The 22,414-nt window shown below is 38.6% G+C and overlaps 1 protein-coding gene across 5 annotated transcripts in view; it reads right to left on the minus strand.

Moving 5' to 3' along the window:
- Positions 1-296: 296 nt before the first annotated feature.
- The window catches only part of lmo7b (LIM domain 7b), a 68,127-nt gene continuing 46,009 nt past the window's right edge, over positions 297-22,414 (minus strand). For 2 of the 5 annotated variants that reach the window (XM_022674651.2, XM_015605166.3), the window contains 14 exons: positions 21,574-21,665; positions 20,442-20,505; positions 19,261-19,302; positions 18,988-19,013; positions 18,782-18,889; positions 14,722-14,811; positions 12,381-12,577; positions 11,341-11,385; positions 10,213-10,268; positions 9,949-10,114; positions 8,801-9,070; positions 7,546-7,654; positions 2,487-2,592; positions 884-1,064 (listed from right to left, as the gene is read on the minus strand). In XM_022674651.2, the coding sequence (XP_022530372.1) occupies positions 1,042-1,064; positions 2,487-2,592; positions 7,546-7,654; positions 8,801-9,070; positions 9,949-10,114; positions 10,213-10,268; positions 11,341-11,385; positions 12,381-12,577; positions 14,722-14,811; positions 18,782-18,889; positions 18,988-19,013; positions 19,261-19,302; positions 20,442-20,505; positions 21,574-21,665 (1,394 nt within the window). In that variant the 3' untranslated portion in view covers positions 884-1,041. Of the gene's footprint in view, positions 1,065-2,486; positions 2,593-7,545; positions 7,655-8,800; positions 9,071-9,948; positions 10,115-10,212; positions 10,269-11,340; positions 11,386-12,380; positions 12,578-14,721; positions 14,812-18,781; positions 18,890-18,987; positions 19,014-19,260; positions 19,303-20,441; positions 20,506-21,573; positions 21,666-22,414 lie in introns of all 5 variants that reach the window. The other 3 variants (XM_049469671.1, XM_022674652.2, XM_049469672.1) reach the window with 3 other exon arrangements.

The following is a 22,414-nucleotide window of genomic DNA, read 5'->3' on the forward strand; positions in this document are numbered from 1 at the left end:
TTTATATATCATATATATATATATCATTTTTTTAAAATTATTATTATTACAATTTTAATTTTCAGGGCAAGAATTACATTAAGGATACTTCTTTGTAGTATGACTAGTTAGAATGGATGTATAGATCTGTACCTCTAATATTACTGACTTGATTTTTTTTATTAGTATTAATACTGTCATTTTAGACCATGGACCAAAGTCCTAAATTAACACACATCACAGACGACAGAAACACAACCTACAGTGCCAGCTAGTGGAAGCTCAGTAAAACATCAGTAAAACTAACCATAAATTAATAAAATGCATATTGGATCCTTTTATTTACAAACATTAGGCAGTTCATTTAATAGATAGATAGATACACTGCTACTTCTCCCAACACAAAATAAGACTTAAATTACTCCCCCACACTTAAATTTACCCCGAAATAATAAACCTACATGTGCATTTTAGGACAGAAATCAAAAGTGCATACACATCCCGTGCTTACTTATGTTTACTTGTATGAATAGTCTATACAAATAATATAAATATTTTAAATCAATCTGTGAGAAGAAAAGCTAAATCAAAATCAAAACGATGCCCACGTTCCAAGCAGCAATGCTCTATTCAGAATATATATTTATATATTTATCTAAATAACAAAGACAACATAATCATCATATATTAATAATAAAAGACTTCTTGAATATCAGCTGTCATGGTTCTGTCAGCTAACGGTTACTACAGACAGAGAGAAATAGAATGAGTATTAAAGTGTAGAAAACCAGATAATAGATTGCTAATTAAACTCCGTTAACTCAAAAGAAATTAAAAATACAAAGGAAAGATATGGTCTAAATTCCCAGAGAAAGCTGACAGAAGAGAATGACCTACACAAACATCAATATTAAGGTTTATTTCAGGAGGAAAGTTAAAGGTAGGAAGCAGATGGCCGTGGCTGTTGTAAGGATCAGTGTGTATTAGGCTGTACTGTCCTCCATCATTTCAGAAGCATCTTCAGCAGAAGTGTCTTCTGAGATCTCCTGGAATGTGCAGTAATCACTTGGGGATCCCGGGGCGGACTGTAGAAAGAGAGAGAGAAACACACTTGTCAATTATTATTATTATTATTATTATTATTATTATTGTTATTATTGTTATTATTGTTGCGCATTGCTTTAGCAGCAACGTGCAAACACTATATAACCCGATTTATGCAAATCATTAGCAATCACTTAACACCAGAGCAACACCATAGCAACCACATTAGCAACTGTTGAGCAACATCACAGCAACCACCACAGACATCATAGCAACACCTTAGAAACCACCTAGCAACACCTTAGCAATCACCTAGCAACTGCTTAGCAACACCATAGCAACCACCATGGACACCATAGCAACGCCTTAGCAACCGCCTAGAAACACCTTAGCGCCCACCTAGCAACTGCTTAGCAACACCTTAGCAACTACCATGGATACCATAGCAACGCCTTAGCAACCACCACGGATACCATAGCAATGCACAAGTGTGACGAACATCACATTACTCACAATAATGCTGTTCCAAACATTTTACATACTGGTACACTAAAAATATACCTTAGTTATCAGTTACCGTATCTTATCTTAATCCTATTGAGCACCTTTGGGGTAGAGCTGAGCAATTATGGCAAAAAAAAAAAAATCGTGATTATTAAAAATATTTTCAATTTTGATAAATTTTTTTCCTTTTACAGATGACAAAGAAATGGTTCAAAACTTTGTTTACCTTTATTTTGGTTTCACTTAAATCTGTCCTTTGAGATTCAATTGCAGACCATACCATTTTAAATAGTGAGGGAAAATACTATTTAATCAGTACAAGCTCAGTCCTCGGCTCTGTTTTTTGGAGTGTTTGGCTTGTTTCTTTGTGTAGAAAATATGCACGCTTGTCTGTGGGAGGCACCGGTAACCAGGGTAAAACGGACAAACACGTAAGAAATGAGTAGCATTTCCACATTTTTTAGATAAAAAAAACAGTCTATATGCAAAGTTGAAAAATGGCGATAACCATTTTTGAAAATCGCATTAAAACCGTAATTCAAATTAATCGTGAAAATCTGCACTACTTTGGGGCGTCCTCAAATGAAAGTTAGAGGAGCACATGTTCTTTCTAACATCCACCAGCTCTGTGATGTCATCATGGAAGAGCATACTCCAGAGTATTCCAGTGGAAAACTATGAAGCTCTAGTGAATTTCATGTCCAAAATAATGGCGGCCACACAAAATATTGACACTTTGGGCACAATTTTGCCAATTTCACTTACTCACTACTTACTTAGTTACTACTCACTTGTGGTCAGTGGTTTAAAACGGTTTAATTATGGCTTACAGCCAATGAAAACCCAAAAATCAGTATATTTCAGTATCTGTTTCTCTCTGTTGACAACTTTTATGGAGATGCGAATTTCAATTTCATGAGTTTAACATTCTGAATTACTAAGGCTTACTACAGGCTTACCTCTAAGTCTGCTGTAGCAAGTGTCACAGAAGAGCTGTCTGTGTCGGATTCGCACCTGAGCTCTGGACTGGGAGCCTCGGCCGAGGTCACTCCTGCAGCTAACACACTGCAGAGCAGAGAAACACAGTGAGACACACAGTGGGAAACCAGGGAAGCCTGACATACCGATTCTGGATCAGTTTAACACTAAACTAAACCTCTTACATAAAGCATAAATAAATACATACACTCATCATCAAAGAAACAGCAGCAAAACATAGTTGCACCCAGAAGGAAGTGTGGGATTGCAAAGCTGTTTGAAAGAGAGAATCAGTAAATGATCAGTATGCTGATGTGGCTGGCCATGGAAAGCTTTTGATATGGCAGCAGTATGTGGACGAGCACTGTCCTGTAGGAATAGGCCACTGGAGTGTGCATATAGAAAAGGTACAGTAACTGATTGCAGGGCCTTGAAGTGGACTGTAATAAAGACCAAAACTGATGTGTGCCATTATCATATCGTATTCAATAGTATCACCAAATAAAATGTAATATTTATTTTGATGCTGTAGGACATTCTTGAAATTGTTTTTACAATTTTAATGTTTTGACACATCTAGGGCTGGGTATCATTTTAAAATGTTCGGTACCAGTAACAATACGATACTTTGAATTCAGTACCGATACCCAAGCAACACATTTCTCTATATTGTAATAAAAGGATGGATCTTTTTGAGTGAGAGAAAGAACAAGTGAGAAAGAGGGAGAGACAGAGGGAGTGAGAGCAAGCATGAGTGAAAGAGAGGGAGAAACAGTAAGTGAGAGAGAGAAGGAGAGAGGGCGAATGAATGAGACAGCGAGTGAGAGAGAGGGAGAGAGAGGAAGAGAGAGTGAGTGAGAGTAAGAAAGCACAAGTTAGCAAGAGAGAGAGTGATTGAGGAAGAGGGAGAGACAGAGCGAGTAAGAAAGGGAGAGACAGAGTGAGTAAAAGTAAGACAACGTGAGTTAGCGAGAGACAGAGTAAAGGAGAAAGACAGCAGGAGTGAGAGAGAGGGAGGGAGGGCGAGCGAGCAAGTGAGAGACAGCACGAGTTAGAAAGAGACAGAGCGAGGAAGAAAGAGGGAGAGAGAGGGAGACAGTGAGTGAGAGTAAGTCAGCGTGAGTTAGCGAGAGACTGAGTGACTGAAAAAGAGGGAGAGACAGACAGCATGAGTTAGCAAGGGACAGAGCAAAGAAGAAAGACAGCAAGAGTGAGAGAGAGAGGGAGAGAGCGAATTAGCGAGAGACAGAGCGAGTTATTGAGTGAGAGAGAGGGAGAGAAAGAGACAACCTGAGTGAGAGAGAGGGAGACAGAGCGAATTAGAGAGAGAAAGCGCAAGTTAGTAAGAGTGAGAGAGAGAGTGAGAGAAAGAGAGACAGCATGAGTGAGAGAGAGGGAGAGAAAGCGCGAGTTAGTAAGAGTGAGAGAGTGGGAGAGAGACAGCACGAGTGAGAGAGAGTGAGACAGCGAATTAGAGAGAGAAAGCGCGAGTTAGTAAGAGTGAGAGAGAGGGAGAGAGACAGCACGAGTGAGAGAGAGGGAGACAGAGCGAATTAGAGAGAGAAAGCGTGAGTTAGTAAGAGTGAGAGAGAGAGTGAGAGGAAGAGAGACAGCATGAGTGAGAGAGAGGGAGAAACAGTGAGAGTTATTAAGAGTGTGAGAGAGAGAGAGAGGAAGAGAGACAGCACGAGTGAGAGAGAGGGAGACAGAGCGAATTAGAGAGAGAAAGCGTGAGTTAGTAAGAGTGAGAGAGAGAGGGAGAGAGAGGGAGAGAGACAGCATGAGTGAGAGAGAGGGAGAAACAGTGCGAGTTATTAAGAGTGTGAGAGAGAGAGAGAGAGAGAGAGAGAGAGAGGAAGAGAGACAGCACGAGTGAGAGAGAGGGAGAAACAGTGCGAGTTAGTAAGAGTGTGAGAGAGAGAGAGAGAGAGCACGAGTGAGAGAGAGGGAGAAACAGTGCGAGTTATTAAGTGTGAGAGAGAGAGAGAGAGAGAGAGAGGGGAGAGAGAGAGCGAATTAGCGAGAGACAGTGCAAATTAGTGAGAGAGTGAGAGGAAGAGACAGAGCGAGTGAGAAAGAGGAAGAGACAGCACAAGTGAGAGAAAGACAGCATAAGTTAGTGAGAGAAAGCGAGTGAGAAAGAAGAAGAGACAGCACGAGTGAGAGAGAGGGAGAGACAGAGTGAGTTAGTCAGAGCGCTACCCAGCCCAAGTCATATTGCCAAGAATATCGTTATCGCAAATATATCCAACATTATTGTGATACTATTGTAGAACCATATCGCCCACCCCTACTCCACACACAGATTCATTGGTTGTCTTCACCAAGACAAAAGCGAGACTCTTCACTGAAGATGACCTGCTACCATTCAGAATCACTCTATGACAGTCTGGCACGACTACCCACCAAGTTTCACTCCTATCAGTTGATTCCTTCTGGGTGCAATTAACAACTTTTGATGTTTGATAATGAGTGTAAATAACTGCTGAAACTAACAATTTACAATAATCAATGAAGGATAATGGTTTGTTAACTTAAATCATAATAATCATCAATATTAATCTAACACAGCAGCCCTAATAAATACTGAGTGATTGATACTGATCCAAAATCAGTCGAGAAGAACAGTTATTGATTAGAAACCATAAGCAAAGTGAACTCGGCTAATGCGAGGTCAGAGGAAATAGACCCTCCACCAAGACCCAACCCAACACTTCATGAGCACACAGACCCAGAGAGAGCCTGCGAGATGTGATGAAGCCCGGTGCAGCCGCACACATACAGTCAGAGATTACTAAAAATATTAATAAAAAATAATAACATATATCTGCTATTTAGTAAGATTATGAGAACACATCCCAGCAAGAGACAGAAGCTACCATGAGAGTCTAAAAGCTCTGTGCAATATTAGAACCACCGTGAAGACAAGATTAGGCAACCCGAGGAAATACAGCTTAGTGAACAGCAGCATGATCTGTAATTTACTTTCCCAGGAATAGAAAGGTGAGCCATTGATTTGCTGTTCTAAACCTACAGAGATAAAGGGTGGGTGGGGGGAGGGGAGGAGGGGATCTGTCACAGAGGCAGCCAAATCACATGCAGCATATCAGAGCTAAAACTGAGCAAAAATAAGAAGATTTTCTCTTAATAACAACATTTATTTTCATCTGAATTCTGAATATTTGGAATCAGGGCGTTTAGCTATGCATGATAGCCTGTTTAAAAAGATTTACTACTTAGAAACTGCTGAAATGAACATAAAGAGTCAGGTCAGTATGGAAAACAGGGGACAAGAACAAACTTATGACTTATTTTATTGTAGACAGTATGAAATACTTAAAACAATATTAATTAAATCAAAACACTGAAAGGAAAGGGCATACCTCTCCCTGTACAGTGCAGATAATGAATAAATGATTCAAGAAATTGAGAGGGATTTCAGTTTTCATTCCATTTCCATTTTTGTTGTTCCACTCTCATTCCTTGTTCCATTTGAACAAGACAATACAAAAAATAAAATGCTGCAAACTTTACAAAAGCATGGCTGTTAAAAAGGAGGGTACGGTATTGAACCGGTCTAGCTGTATTCTGAATCTGTACCCAATAGAGACTGTGTGGAGAATTTTGAAATGAATCAAGACAACCCATATATAGCCCACCTCTGTTCACCTCCAGCATTCTGAAACACTGTTTTTAGCTGATGCTCCCAACCCGCTTATAATGCTAATGATAGAGGCATAGAGTTACCCATGCAAAGAAATTAAAAACTATTTTTACACCATTAATAAACTTAAAAAAAGCTCCACACTTCATTTATATTAACATTAAAGTGCACAGATAGTTAATTAAAAACACTGTTTATACACACACAGGACCTTCAGTTAGTTCTTTGGGTGCCACCATCTTGAAATTCGACTGAGAAGCACAAACGAATAGGTAGAACAGAAGAACAGCAGGCAAAATTAATTATGTGGAAATTTAGCCCCGTTGCAACAAGGCAAGCAAACCAATCAATTGCCTATGCCCCCAAGCTGGCCTGGGAAGCAGCAGAATGGGTGGGACGATTGGCCAGATAAATTTGGTTTTCCTACTCTGTGACTTGTCAGTTGACTTCTTGTGTGTGTGTGTGTGTGTGTGTGTGTGTGTGTGTGTGTGTGTGTGTGTATAAAAACAGTGTTTTTAATAAACTCTCTGTGCACTTCCAAAGTTCTCAGTGCCTTGTTTTAAATGTCAGGATTCAAGCAATTGGAAGTGAAGTAACTTTTTGAGCTTTTTAATAGTCTAAAAATAGCCATTCTTTGCCATGGCAAACTTATGCCCCTATCACTAGCATTGGAAGCCTGTTGAGAGAATCAGCTAAAAGCGCTGTTTTTCAGAATGCTGGGGGAGAATAGAGTTAGGATATTCAACAAAAAATTGTACTTGTTATGTACTTGTAAAAAATTGTTATGTTTCACTACAAAACAAGTCCATTTTACAACAGCTATTTTCTTTAAGCGGTGTATGCAAGAAGAATAGGTCAAAATAACACCTGAAACACTTTGTCGCTTGGTTTTCTCAGCATTTAAAAGTGTATTAAGTGTTGTTAAAAGGAATGGCAATATTACATTATTTTTAAGTATTAAATGCTCCAACATCCTAACTTTATTTAGAAAGATGCAGTAATGGATCTGCTCTATATTAATAAATGAAATAAAGTTGAGCATATAAAACATGAAATGTATCTCAGGTTCATACTGTCTGCAATCAAATAGTCAAAGTCAAAGTGAATGTAAGAAACACTCAGTTTTTCCCCACTTGATTGCGTTTTTCCACACTTTCTCAACATCTTCTGTTTTGAAGGTTGTAGCCCATAAAAAAGCAGCATGTGATCTGATGCCAAACCCAACACAAAGCAGGGATCTGCTGTTATTAGTATTAGTATCAGCCCACTACGTGCTCTTCTCCTAGAGGGTTTAGATTAATCAGCCAGCCCACTTTTGTAGGAGACATGTGGCAGGTCAGCAGGTGTCTCTGGTATCAGGTGACCTCCTGGCTCACCTTAAAGCACCCAATGTGAAAGCAGAGGTCCAGAGTGTCGATGACCATGGCTGCTCCCTTACCCAGCGGCTGCTCACAGCGCGAGCAGAGCCGCCTGCCACTCACCAGCCTACGGGACACGGCAACGGCACAGTTAGGCTGAACAAGGTTCGCTTGATCTGGACTGGCCATGTGAAAAATGACTGTAGTTCTGAACAGGTTCCAGTGTAGGTTGGTTTAGTGAAGCTCAATCTTGAATCTTTAAGCTTTATGATTGTGTGCATTTTAGTGATGCAGTGAAATGTGTCAAAGCATTTGTCCAAATGCAGAATATTAAATACATCCATGGTTTTTCATTGGTTTACATCAATGTTTTAACTTTTTTTACCACTACATAATTTAAAAATAGCCTGAATGTATTGCTGTATTGCTTTAAAAAAGGCTTTTACAAAACTATAAAAGATTAAACTAATCCTAAAGTACAGCTCTGGGAAAACAATAAGAGACCACTTAAAAATTATTTATCAAATTAAAAACCTCTAGAATATAATCAAGAGGAAGATAGATGATCACAAGCCATCAAACCAAACTGAACTGCTTGAATTTCTGCACCAGGAGTAAAGCAGCATAAAGTTATCCAAAAGCAGTGTGCAAGACTGGTGGAGGAGATCATGATGCCAAGATGCATGAAAACTGTGATTAAAAATCAGGGTTATTCCACCAAACATAGACTCTTAAAACTTTATGAATATGAACTTGTTTTCTTTGCATTATTTAAGATCTGAAAGCTCTGCATCATTTTGTTATTTCAGCCATTTCTCATTTTCTGCAAATAAAAGATGTAAATAACTAAAAAAAAAAATTTCCAGAGCTGTATATCTGTAAATCCATCTTCTCCCATTCAAATAAATAGAAATAGGCGGGGTTAAAAGTTTTACTGGAGCCAACCAACAGAGGGCATAAGAGACAAAGTAGCTTCACTTTCCAACCCCTGTTGGAGTGGATGGTTACAACCTGCAACATAGGTGGGATTAACTGTAACATTTGCACAGGCTTTGCTACTACTGCTGCTGCTGTATTGCTCACAAATGGTAGGTGCTGAAAACAAAGAGTAGTAGATATGTTGGTTACTTGAACTTTTTATTTTAATTAAATATGTAAAATAAATAGCAAAATAAATAAATGTAGATTTGAACCATGTTAACACTCCTTTGTAACTCCTTTTAACCTACAAATATCAGAAAAAATTCAATCCAAGCTTAAGATTTGGTCATACCCGGTATGCTGCTGTGAGCTGGGTCGCATGTCCTCAGCCCCAGGTGTGATTGGAGGCGTGGAGGAGGTGGAAGAAGGCCGAGACCAGGAGCTCTGTTTGGAAGTGTTGGAGAATATGGCGGCTCCAGGGCCGAGGCTGCAGCGACCGGAGTAACCTCTGTAAGGTGTGATGTTGTCCAGGGCGGAGTGAGGGCGGGCTGGGTTGGACATGGTGGAAAACTGCCTGGAAAGAGAGTTGCTGCTGCTGTGGAGGTTATCCAGAGACTCATATCTGTAATTAAAAGTGGAGAAAGCAGGACTGTTCAATGATTAGTAACATGGTTTACAAACTCATTAAAAAGTTACTTTATTTCAGTAATTCATCATTATATAGAGTGATCTATTTTAAGCATTTATTATTTTTTGTTGGCTTACAGCCAATCAAAAAAACCAAGAATTAGTGTTCAGACAGAAAATAAGATTATATATGACCAATGGATACTTTTTGCAGTGTGGGCAAGTGTGTGCCAAGTCCTGCTGGAAAATGAAATCCTCTCCAAACCATTACTGAAGAGACTGGAGGAAGAGTGGAGAGACACACAGTCCAATCTGCTTGAGGTCTAGAGTGAAGTTTCCACCAATCAGTGATGGTTTGGAGAGACATGTCATCTGCTGGTGTTGATCCACTGTGTTTTATTATCAAGTCTAAAGTCAGTTCAGTTTTGTTTTCCCACAAAATCTTACAGCACTTCATGCTTTTATGGAGATACAGATTTTATTTTCTAGCAGGACTTGGCACACTGCCCACACTGCCAAAAGTACCAATTGATCCTATATAATATTTGACTTTGTGAGACACTGATTTTTGGGTTTTTATTAAGACGATCATCAATAATAAACTCTTAAAATAGATCACTCTGTGTGTAATACATCTATATAATATATGAGTTTTCACATTTTCAGCTTAATTACTGAAATAAAGTAACGTTTCAATGATGTTCTATTTTTTTGAGATGCAGCTGTACATGAGCAATATTCATAAGAAGGAACTACACAGATCAGACAGCCCTAACAAGCTTTTTTTATCTGTTGAATTCCTGCTTGAACTGCAAGTTCATGCCTTGCAGCAGCAGCAGAGTCAGAGGTTTTTGCGTGACTGTCAGGACAGACCTCCTCATTGGTGCCACGTTGATGGGCTCCTTGTAGATGGTGCAGGTACTGCGCTGTCGGATCCAGCTGCTGTCAGTGTGGAGCGGAGTTCTTTTCCTCATCTCCTCCAGGATCTGCTGACGATCCTTCTCTGCCTGAGACGGCCGTCCTCTCCTTTTAACGCTCACTACGGGGAACGCATAAAGGCAATGCTGTCAATGAACAGGAGGACTATTAAGGACAATAGGAAATATATGAATGTAAACTGTCAGGAACAAGTCAGACCTCTTGAGTCTTGCTTGTGACTGCTGTCAAGGGCAGGTGTTGATTTTGACTTTTGCCTGTAAAAAAAAAAAAACAAAAAAAACAAGCAGTTAGGAAAGTTAGGGAAAGGGAGAGGATGACATCTAAAGTGTAAAAACATAATATATAAAAATACATATCTATAGCTCTGTAAAAAAAATTAAAAACCACTTCAGTTTCTGAATCAGTTTCGCTGATTTTGCTATTTGTAGGTTTATGTTTGAATAAAATGAACATTGTTGCTTTATTCTATAAACTACAGACAACATTTCTCCCAAATTCCAAATAAAAATATTGTCATTTAGAGCCTTTATTTGCAGAAAATAAGAAATGTCTGAAATAACAATAAAGATGCAGAGCTTTCAGACCTCAAATAATGCAAAGAAAACAAAAACAAGATAATATTCATAAAGGTTTAAGAATTTAGAAATCAATATTTGGTGGATCAACCCTGGTTTTTAATCACAGTTTTCCTGCATCTTGGCATCATGTTCTCCTCCACCAGTCTTACACACTGCTTTTGGATAACTTTATGCTGCTTTACTCCTGGTGCAAAAATTCAAGCAGTTCAGCTTGGTTTGAAGGCTTGTGATTAAACACCTTCTTCTAGATCATATTCCAGAGGTAAAATCTAAAAAAACTCATCATTTTTATGTGGTCTGTATGCATTAAGAGCTGTATGCATACAAGATTTGTAAATGACTACAGCTGAGGTCTGCTACACTTTTGGGTAGTGTACCTCTTGGTGAGAGTGCCGACATGCACTAGAAGACTAGAAGTTTTCCTAGTTGCCAGACTATGAGAGGGGTTCACATGATTGGACTGAGAATTACCTTTGTTTGCAGTGGTGACGTAAATGAGAAACCTGGTCAGCTAGAGACTGGAACCCTATCATCATTTGAGATGAATGTAGTTCTGTTTGGGATCTAAAGACAATCAGGTTCAAGTATGGAGGCCATGTATTAAGTGCTTCAATCCTGCCTTTGCTATATAATGATGTTATGATCATCAGGGAAGATGCATGTGGTAGTCAGTCACCCTTAGTAACACCTAGCAACACAATGGACACTAACAGTAAACAATGCAGCCACAAAGCAGAAGCTCACTTACCTGTCTGTGGAGGTTAGCTTGGCAAATCCACACGATTCTCTAGGCCTGATATACAGCGCAGCCACAGCAAGCAGCAAGCAGACACAACAAAACAGCAATATGTGCAGAATATTAAAACATGGCAAAAGTATTATTATAATTATACAACAAATACACAGGACCAACCGATCAAGTCCAAACCTCAACCTCATCCAACTCAAACCAAGTCCAAATAGCCCAACCCCAACAAACCACTCCAACCCAAATCCAACCAACCCCAAACCAACCCCAACTCATACAAACACAACAAACAAACCCTAACTTAATCCAACCCACCAAACCAACCCACCAAAACACCCAAAACTCAAACCAAGCCCAACCAACCCAACTCAAGTCCAACCAACCCCAAACAAACCCCAACTTAAACCGAGCCCAAGTTAATACAAACCCAACGAACCAAAAACTAACCCCAACTCACCAAGACAACCCCAAGTCAAACCAAGCCCAACCAACCAACCCCAACCCAAACCAACCCCAACTCAAACCAAGCAAACCCCAAACAAACCCACCTCAATCCAAGCCTAAGCAACCCAAACCCAACCTAAGTCCAACAAACCAACCTCAACAAGCCCAACTCACCAAGACAACCCCAACTCAAACCAAAGCCAACTCATTCCAAGCCTAACCAACCCAAACCCCAACAAACCACAAGTCAACCCATCAAACCAAGCCCAACTCAATCCAAGCCCATCCAACCCAAATCCAACAAACCACAAACCAACCCACTAACCAAACCCTAACTCAAACCAAGCCCAACCAACCAAACCTAAAACCATCAAACCATAAACCAGCCCACCAAAACAACCCCAACTCAAAGCAAGCCTAAATAAGGTTGGACAGTGATGACCCAACAGCCAGACTGCATACACTTGCTGTTACCCCTGAATGCAACTAAATCATAACAGCAATGATCCTAAATCTAGAATAAAGTTGTTGTTTTTTATGATTTTAGAAGAAGCTATTAATGAATAAGCAGGTGACCCAATGGTTCCACTTCTCACCATTGGCTGGTCTTTGTGGAAGACCCCCACTCCTCCTTGGTCTGATGGTCTGGTGATATTTGCATGGTGACCTGCCTGCTCTGCAGTGGTGCAGCATCTGTAGCACACTGACTGGTAAGAGTGGAGGAAGCTGGCTGGTACTGGAAGTGGGGCTGAGTGTACTGAATAGTGTTTCCATTCGACATGGAAAGAGGTCTCTGTTGCAAAAGGAGATGGAAGTTAAAGGGAGATGATTACAGTTAATAGGGAGCATATACAGTGTAATAGATCACTAAATCCAATTTAAGGTCATCCATCAATTATATTACAAATTACCCTTGTCAAATTCATTTTGATAAATTAATCACAGGAAAAATAATACTGATTAATTGCCTTGCTTGGTGACCTTTGTTTTCGCGGGTCCCGTCAGAATATCTTGCGCGCGGGACAGAACTGAACTGTTATTGGCTGGAGCGGGAGTTTAATCCAGACGATGCAGGAGCAAATTAATAAATAGTTAAGAAAACTGTAATAATTGTAAAAAAAAAAAAAAAAACCTAAAGAAAACTCTCAACGCGCAGGATGGACCGACACACACACGCACACACCGATGGTGTTTGGACTGGGGTAAGGAACGGGACCGCACTATTCAGCGCTGCTGTTTTAATAAATATATAAGTAAATTTGAAGCATTAAATGTAGTTTATTTAATTTATATTAGGAACGTGGGGCGGGAGCGGCAGAAATGTGTATGTGGCGGGCGGGCGCGGGATTAAAAGAAGCAATTTTTTTGCGGAGCGGTAACGAGACAGAAACGCGGGAGCGTGGAAGAGTGGGTTTAAAAATCTGTCTCGCGCAGACCTCTATTATACATGATAAAAAAAAAATGCAGGCTCTTCGAAACTGATTTATATAATAAAACGTAAGGGGTAATGTGGCAACAGTAGGGGCTAAATCGGTTACAAAAGCCTGGCCTACAAAAATGATGTCTGAACGAATTTCCTCTTATCTAATATAATTTAAAATGGTTTAAAAATATAAAATAATTTCTAAGCAAACGAAATATTTAATATTGAGCTTATAGCCCAAGTGCAAAAATACAAAATCAGTAATACGGCTATGCCCTGCACAATGCTTAAACCGAAATAGACCAAGTACAGTTTACAATGACTGTCCTCTAATATAATCAACAATGTTTAAGAATATAAAATACTTCCTGAACAAACGTTTTTTTTTGTTTGTTTTTTTAAGCAAATAGCCTAAGTGTGAAAACACAAACAGCAATTTACTGGGCTGGCTTGCGCAGCGGAGAAGCCGTGCAGCAGCCTCCTAGCCTGCTTACGCAGGGGATAAGCCGCGTGTGGGGCAGCAGAAATTCCGGGATGAAAACACAAAGAAATCTGGGCTAAAAACACAGAAAAAATATGGGGTGAAAACACAAAAATATGGGGGATAAAAACACCAAAAATCCGGGGTGAATATGTCTCGTCGGTCAGAGCAAATTGAACATTTTTCAGTGGATTAAAGGGGCCGTGATTTGCTTTTTTTTTTTTTTACCTCTTTTTTTAAAAACGAATATTCGAATATTCGCTTCGAATCAGTGCCGAATATCCGGAGCTCAAAAAACGCTATTCGGGCCAGCCCTAATCAGAATACAAAATACAGTCAGCATCTGGGCTTACTGCTAAGTTTGGCTGTTAGCTAGCTGCATTCTCATGTTCTGAGGTCAATAACTAAAGTTTTGAGTAAAATATAGCCATAATCCACATATCATATCAAACCACAGAATCTAACTAATCTAACCAGCACAGTGTTGTCCATCTGTTATCAAACATTAGCAAATAATTAATAAAGGCACATAAAACTATGAAAATAGAGTATGGTTGAGATATACAGTATTTACAGCATTTTTTTTTGTGACTAAATGAATAAATGGTTTAGAATTAAAAGCTCCCTGTAATAAACAACATTTATTAATTCATTCACTCATTAATTTATTAAATTAAAGTAATAACAGATTATCCTTCGGCTACCATTTGGATAGCATTTGATATATAAATATTTATATAAAATAGACAGAATCAAATAAGGTGGTCCCAAGATTCGCTTTTGTACATTTTGTACATTTTATATGCAGTAGAAACAGGTGATTTTGGTCAGTACAGACTTTACTGAGAACTTCTAAAATATAAAGGGCTCTTCACTGAGCAACTAAAGCACTTCAGATAATTCCGCAGTGTGTATCAGTGTTTGTACAGGTTGCCATGCGTGTATTGTTTTAAACTCAGACTGGGTTGTTTGTGAGGAACCCCACACTATAGTAAGACTGCAGTGTGACAAGTGAGAGATGTGGCTGTCTGACCTCAGGGCCACAGTACTCCTCTCCTGCTGCTGCCAGCTGAGCTCTCCTCCATTCCTCCTCCAGTCTCTCCTGATCACGCCTGTACTTCTCCTGAAACACACACACAGACAGACACGCACACAGCATTTTTATATTAATCCTATAGCAAATTCCTTGTTTACAATGCAGGATAGACTTGTAGTCTGTATGATACAGGCTGGTATGTGGATGTGATGCAGTACACACAGTAAATATACACATATGGACTTAAAATGTAATGTATTTGGCTGTTGGTACTATTATACATGATCAAAAAAAAATGTTAATCCATTTTTTATTTGTACTTTTTGACAGTAGTTACCTAAATTGTGTCCAAACTAGGGGTGTGCCATATTGTATCTTATCATATGCAATAATATCGCCAACATTTTTAAATATACCAAACGTAGAGCTGGGCGATTAATCGATTTTATAGATTAAGTCGAATTTACAGTTAAGGACGATGTGTTTTTATGAAAATCGTTTTAATTTTCACCACCGACGCTCCCCTGATTTTAGCCCCGCCCCTCTCAACCCCCCCTCCCCCCACACACACACACAACATGGCGGCGGAGCAGTGTTGCTAACTTTGTCGCTATATTTAGCTACTTTTCAGACCCTCTAGCGACAAAAAAAAAAGCGACTAGCGACAAATCTAGCGAGGGATTTTTTGCGGTGTTATTGGAGACTTTTGGCAGACTCTGAGATGAACACACGCTCTTCAGTTACTGACCTCCGCATCTCACACACTCAGCACACTCACACACCGCTCCACAAACACACTGTGCGTGCTGACTGACCCCGCCCCGTATTTACAGAGCAGAAATATAAATATAAAAGTGTCTTCAGTGCGAAAATCAGAATTTTTTTTTTTTAATCGAAGATTTTTTTTTTGGGCCAAATCGCCAAGCTCTAACCAAACGATATTTATACCCTGAAATATCATGCCATATCACCACCCCTAATTATCACATCAGTGTTCTACTTTTTTACTGTTTTTAGAAAAAGAAAAAAAATTATTATTTCCAATTATATATCTACTAGAGACAGATTACAACCCCTGGCAAAAAGTATGGAATCACCAGTCTTGGATGAGCACTCCTTCAGACATTTCATTCTGTAAAACAAACTCTGATCAAAAACATGATACAATAATAAGGTCATTCCAAAGTGCAACTTGTTGGCTTTCAGGACCACTCAAAGAAATGAAGAAAAAAACATTGTGGAAGTCAGTGAATGTTACTTTTATTGACCAACCACAGGGAAAAAACTATAGAATCACTCAATTCTGAGGAAAAAAGTATGGAATCATGAAAAACAGATAAACAAAAGATGATTCAAAATACATCACTAGTATTTAGTTGCACCACCTTTGGCTTTTATAACGGCTTTCAGTCTCTGAGGCATGGACTTGATGAGTGACAAACAGTATTCTGCATCAATTTGGTGCCAACTCTCTTTGATAGCAGTTGCCAGATCAGCTTTGCAGGTCGGAGCCTTCTTGTGGACCATTTTTTTCAATTTCCACCACAGGTTTTCAATTGGGTTGAGATCTGGACTATCTGCAGGCCATGACATCGACTGAATGTGTCTTTCTCCAAGGAATGCCTTCACTGTTTTTGCCCTATGGCACGATGCATTGTCATCTTGGAAAATTATTTCATTATCTCCAAACATCTGTTCAATTGAAGGGATGAGAAAACTGTCCAAAATGTCAATGTAAACTTGTGCATTGATAGAAGAATTAACCACAGTCATCTCCCCAGTGCCTTTGCCTGACATGCAGCCCCATATCATCAAGGACTGTGGAAATTTGGTTGTTTTCTTCAGGCAGGCCTCTTCATAAGTCTCACTGGAATGGCACCAAACAAAAGTTCCAGCATCATCACCTTGTCCAATGCAGATTCTTGACTCATCACTGAAGATAACTTTCATCCAGTCATCCACAGTCCATGATTGCCTCTCCTTAGCCCACTGCAGTCTTGTTCTTTTATGTTTAGGTGTCAATGATGGTTTTCTTTTAGCTTTCCTGTATTGAAATCCCATTTCCTTTAGGCGATTTCTTACGGTTCGGTCACATACATTGGCTCCAGCTTCTTCCCATTTATGCTTCATCTGTTTAGTTGTACTTTTTCGGTTTTCAAGACAAATGGCCTTAAGTTGTTTGTCTTGACGCTTTGATGTCTTTCTCGGTCTACCAGTACGCTTGGCTTTAACAACCATTCCATGCTGTTTGTATTTGGTCCATATCTTGGATACAGCTGACTGTGAACAGCCCACATCTTTAGCAACCATGCGTGAAGAGTTACCTTCTTCAAGAAGTTTCACAATCCTCTCTTTTGTTTCAAGAGACATTGCTCTTGTTGGAGCCATGGTTCTTGCCACTCTAATTCGTCCAGCAGCCCTCCAAGGTGTCATGACTGCAGGTGTTTTTAACTGCAGACTAACGAGCAGATCTAATATGAGGCAGGTGTCCATTTAGGGAAAGGAAATTGACTGGGTGTGTCCTTATTTTCTACCTTCAATTTGAGTGATTCCATACTTTTTTCCTCAGAATTGAGTGATTCCATATTTTTTTCCCTGTGGTTGGTCAATAAAAGTAACATTCACTGACTTCCACAATGTTTTTTCTTCATTTCTTTGAGTGTTCCTGAAAGCCAACAAGTTGTACTTTGGAATGACCTTATTATTGTATCATGTTTTTGATCAGAGTTTGTTTTACAGAATGAAATGTCTGAAGGAGTGCTCATCCAAGACTGGTGATTCCATACTTTTTGCCAGGGGTTGTATATCTGTCCAGTATCATTTATTTTACTTTAATCCTGGATATATGGAGATATTTGGAGTGCATTATTATTAGTATCATGACATTCTGGATCATTAACTTCTGTTACAAATCTGATAAAATTCTTGTATTTTTTTTATATCTCGGTTAGGGGTGTGCAATACCATATCGTACGTAATAACAAAATGTTTATCATTTTGTTGCAGTGGTGTATTATTGATTTTTTTTTTAATTCAGTGTTTTGTCATACCGCCAAGAGTATCATTATTGTGAAAATACCATGTAATATTGTGATATTATTTTAGGGCAATATTGCACACCCCTAGTCCAAGTTTTTTAAATGACAGGGACGATCTAAAATGCATATACTGTATAATAAAAATATGATTAACTAGCACTAGTTGCATTCACATGTACACTACCAGTTAAATGTTTAGACACACCTCCTCATTTAATGTTTTAGATTTTTTCCTACATTGTAAATGAATATTTATGTCATCCAGACTACGAAGAAACAGATAAGGAATCATGTAGTAACTTAAAAATGTGTTAAACCAAAATACTCTGTAAATAAGCATTTAGGTGCTTTTATCTGGGGTGCTGTTAACTTTCAGAGCTTTCTGAGACTGGTAACTTTTGCTCTTTCTTCCCTGGGGTGGTTCTGATGAGAGCCAGTTTCATCATAACGTTTTTGATGGTCATTGCGACTGCACTTAAAGATGCTTTCAAAGTACAACTGATACTCTTTAAACACATTAAAGGCAAGAAATTCACGTACTTAACTCTTGACGAGTTCTGCAAAGCTGTTAACTCAAAGCCTGAATTTCCAGGTGACTCTACCTCATAAAGCTGACAGAGAAAATCCAGCAGAGATGTGCAAAACTGTCTCTATCTAAGCAATTGGTGTCTACTTTGAAGAATCTAAAATATAAAACATATTCTGTCTTGTTTAACACTTTTTTGTACTTAATAATTCCATGTGTTTAAATACATATATTTTATTCATAGTTTGGATGCCTTTAGTATTAATATACAATGCAGAACATTTTAAAATAATGAAAAAACACTAAATTTAATGTTTGTGTACAGATTTGACTGTTAGTTTACACTAATCATAATGAGTCAAACACATTAAAACACCTAAAACTACATTAAATACATTATAACAAACCTCAAATTGAGTCTTTTAGACATACTTATAGTTTTTATGAATGTAAAAATATGAAATTTTAAACGTTTGTCACTGCTTCAGCCTACCTGCAGGAGGCGCTCCTGCTCCATTTGCCATTTCTCCTGCCTCCTCCTTTCCTCCTCTGTGTCCCATGACCAGCGTGAAGATGAAGCACTGATGGAGGGAACCTGCAGCTATGAAATTAGAACAGAAGATTGTAGAGTTAAAAGTTAAGATTTTAAAAACTTTTTAAAATAAATATGGAAAAAGATTATCAACATTATTGACTTACATCTGAAATGGCAGATTCTGAGCCTCCTGATAGAAGAGAGAAAGCAGAATCCCAAGTTATCAGACTAATATTGGAAATACTACAATAATTTTACACCACAGCACCCAGCAGTACTGAACACACCACAGCATCCACACATCATTAATCTGCTATTTAATTCATTTATATTGATTAATCTGAAAGCCACACACATTAGGAACGATCAACAGAACAAATATATTAAAAAAGAAAAGGAAAATAAACAGCACAGCACACAGAGCTTTCATTATTTACCACAAAGGTAGACCCAAGAGTCCACTGTGGAACCAGAGGAACCTGGAGGAGTATATATACATATATATCTAAGAAACGCATACTGACTGAGATCATTTGATGTTGTATGTAGATTAGTTATCCTGTTCAAAATGATTACAGGCCCAGACTACACTAAACATGACCACGTCATGGAGCAGAAGATACTGTAAAATAAAATCCCATGATTTTTGCCACATGCTATGGTGGCTAAAGATGAGTTTCTTTGATTTTACCAAATTAAAAACCTCTGGAATATAATTAAGAGGAAGATGGATGAACAGAAGCCATTAAACTAAACTGCTTGAGTTTTTGCACCAGGAGTAAAGGCATAAAGTTATCCAAAAGCAGTGTGTAAGACTGGTGGAGAAGAACATGCCAAGATACATAAAAACTGATTAAAACCAGGGTTATTCCACCAAATATTGATTTCTGAACTCTTAAAACTTATAAATATGAACTTGTTTTCTTTGCATTATTTAAGGTCTGAAAGCTCTGCATATTTTTTGTTATTTCAGCCATTTCTCATTTTCTGCAAATAAATGCTCTAAATAACAATATTTATGTTTGGAATCTGTTTCATTTTACTCAAACATATGCCTATAAATTGCAAAATCAGAGAAATGGAAATTTGGTCTACACCTAGTGCCTGACTGATTGAAGTTCCTCTGCTTCAATAGGGGGTATTACACAAAACAGGAACAATATACAACAAACATACATACATACAAAACAAACTCAAATCGAAACCCATGAATTAAACACTTCCCTATTAAACCACATTCAGCACGGAAGCAGTTAATAACCCACAAAGCACAAGCAATTCGATGCTGATAGGATGACGGTGACCTCCACCCTGGTCCTGGAAGCCCACAGCACAATTAACCTTAATACAGACTTTGGAGCAGAGCTGGGAGCACTAATAAAGGGCGTGAGTGTCATTTTACCTTTCTGCATGAAAAATTCTAACCTCCGTTTGCGATTGTTCACAATAATGCGCTCATACTCTACACAGTAAGAAAGGTGGGAAACTGTGTGTAAGTAAATATACACACAAAAATCTAATTTCATTTGCTTTACTTATAAGAGTCCAACTGACATTAGAAAGGTCACATTTAAATCAAGGTTAATACAATACAGCTAACATGCTTCGCTATGCTTACCGTTGTTTTTCTGTGCAGCCGGAACGTCCCGGAAGTTTCTGTTCACAGCTTTCGCTGGCAAACCCTAAGCCAATGTTAATACAGATATTGCAAAAATGCATTATTACATTTAAAACACATACAAAAAAGCTCAACACTACATACATACAGTACCAGTCAAAAGTTTGAATACATCGCTAATTCTCATTCAATAGGTTTCTTTTTTATAATTTGATCTATATTAATATTGAAGACATTAAAGCTAAACAGGAACACATGCCGAATTACTTAGTAAACAAAAAGTGTTTTAAAAAAAATCTGAATATGTTTTTCATATATGTTACATTCTTCTAAGTAGCATCTCTTGATTGACAGTTTTGCACATCTTGGCTGGATTTTCTCAGTCAGCTTTAAGAGGTAGAGTCACCTGGAATTCAGGCTTTCAGTTAACAGCTGTGCTGAACTGAATTTCTTGGTAGAGTTACAGGTATACAGTGAATAGTTCTATTTGAGTAATGTTCTAATCCATATTATGGCAGGAACTTCTTAACTAACTACTTTAACTACTAACTAATAAAACTTCATATCTTTAAGAAATAAAGGTCAGTCAAACAAAAAAAATATATAAAAAAAGTCTACAGTCTAGGGCTGCATGATTTGGACAAAATATCTAATTGCAATTTTTCCACAGAAAAATAGTGTCCATTTAAAAATTAAAAAACATGATTTCGATAAAAAACAAAAAAAACAAAACAAAACAAAAAAACGGATTAATCATTCAGCCTTAGCAAAGACCATCAAAGACATGATTACGAAACTGGCTCTCATCATGACCACCCCAGGAAACGACCAAGAAAGATCAAGGCTTTTCTCTGTTGCACATGATACGTCCATCAGAGTTACTAGCCTCAGAATCAGCAAGTTATCATTACCCTACATAAGAGCACCTAAAGTATTTTGATTTGTTAAACACTTTTACATTATTACATGATTTCTTACGTGTTTCTTCATATTCTGGATCACTTCAGTATTCATTTACAATGTAGGACAAATGACCAAAAACACTGAATTAGAAGGTGTGTCCAAAATTTGACTGAAAATGTAGATAAAGATCAACACCTACTGATAAATACAAACTTCATGTGCAACTTACATTTCCAGCATGGCCGTTAACCTTCACTTCAGTCACCTTCTCCACAGGCGAGGTGGAGCTGCTGCTGACCGTCACACAGTGCTCAGGATGACCTACAAGTGTTGAACCCATACCGGTCAGATTGATGGTCTTATGGCTTTTAAATGGTAGGGGTGGGTGGCCGCTGTCCCAGGCTGAGTCCAGTGTGGAGACAGAGACAGACAGAGACATCCACAGAACCAGAATCCCAGATTCTTTATCTGTTCAGATTCTAGATGACTTTATGAGCAGCACAAACAGCTTTAATGTAGCACGGCCAGCTGACAGTAAAGTGGAATTAAACTGAATAGAGCAGTGGACACAGAGCAGCAAGCGAAAGAGACCACCAACTTCCCCACCATGACACAAAGACAAGACAACAGCATCATCAGTTTACAGACAATGGACACAGACAATGAGCACATGGATCATAACTCTCTCCATGTATTTCCAAACAACAGTATGTTTTACTCAACATACTGGATTACAATAATTGATTTTTTTATACATATAATTTTATTTTTATTTTTTATCCCATTTTCTCCCCAATTTACAAGGCCAATTACCCAACCCACTCATTAGGACTTCCCCTATCACTAGTGATGCACCAACACCAGGAGGGTGAACCACCTCTTTTTAAACTGCTGCTGATGCAGTATTGCCAAGTAGCATCACGGCACGCTCGGAGGAAAGCGCAGCGACTCGGTTCTGATAAATCAGCTCACAGATGCCCTTTGCTGAGCGACATCACCCTTAGGAATGAGATCAGGGGAGAGAGTGCCATCTACCCACCCAGAGAGAGCAAGGCCAATTGTGCTACGGT

This window comes from Astyanax mexicanus, chromosome 21 (assembly GCF_023375975.1).
Source record: "Astyanax mexicanus isolate ESR-SI-001 chromosome 21, AstMex3_surface, whole genome shotgun sequence".
NCBI classification, from domain to species: domain Eukaryota; kingdom Metazoa; phylum Chordata; class Actinopteri; order Characiformes; family Acestrorhamphidae; genus Astyanax; species Astyanax mexicanus.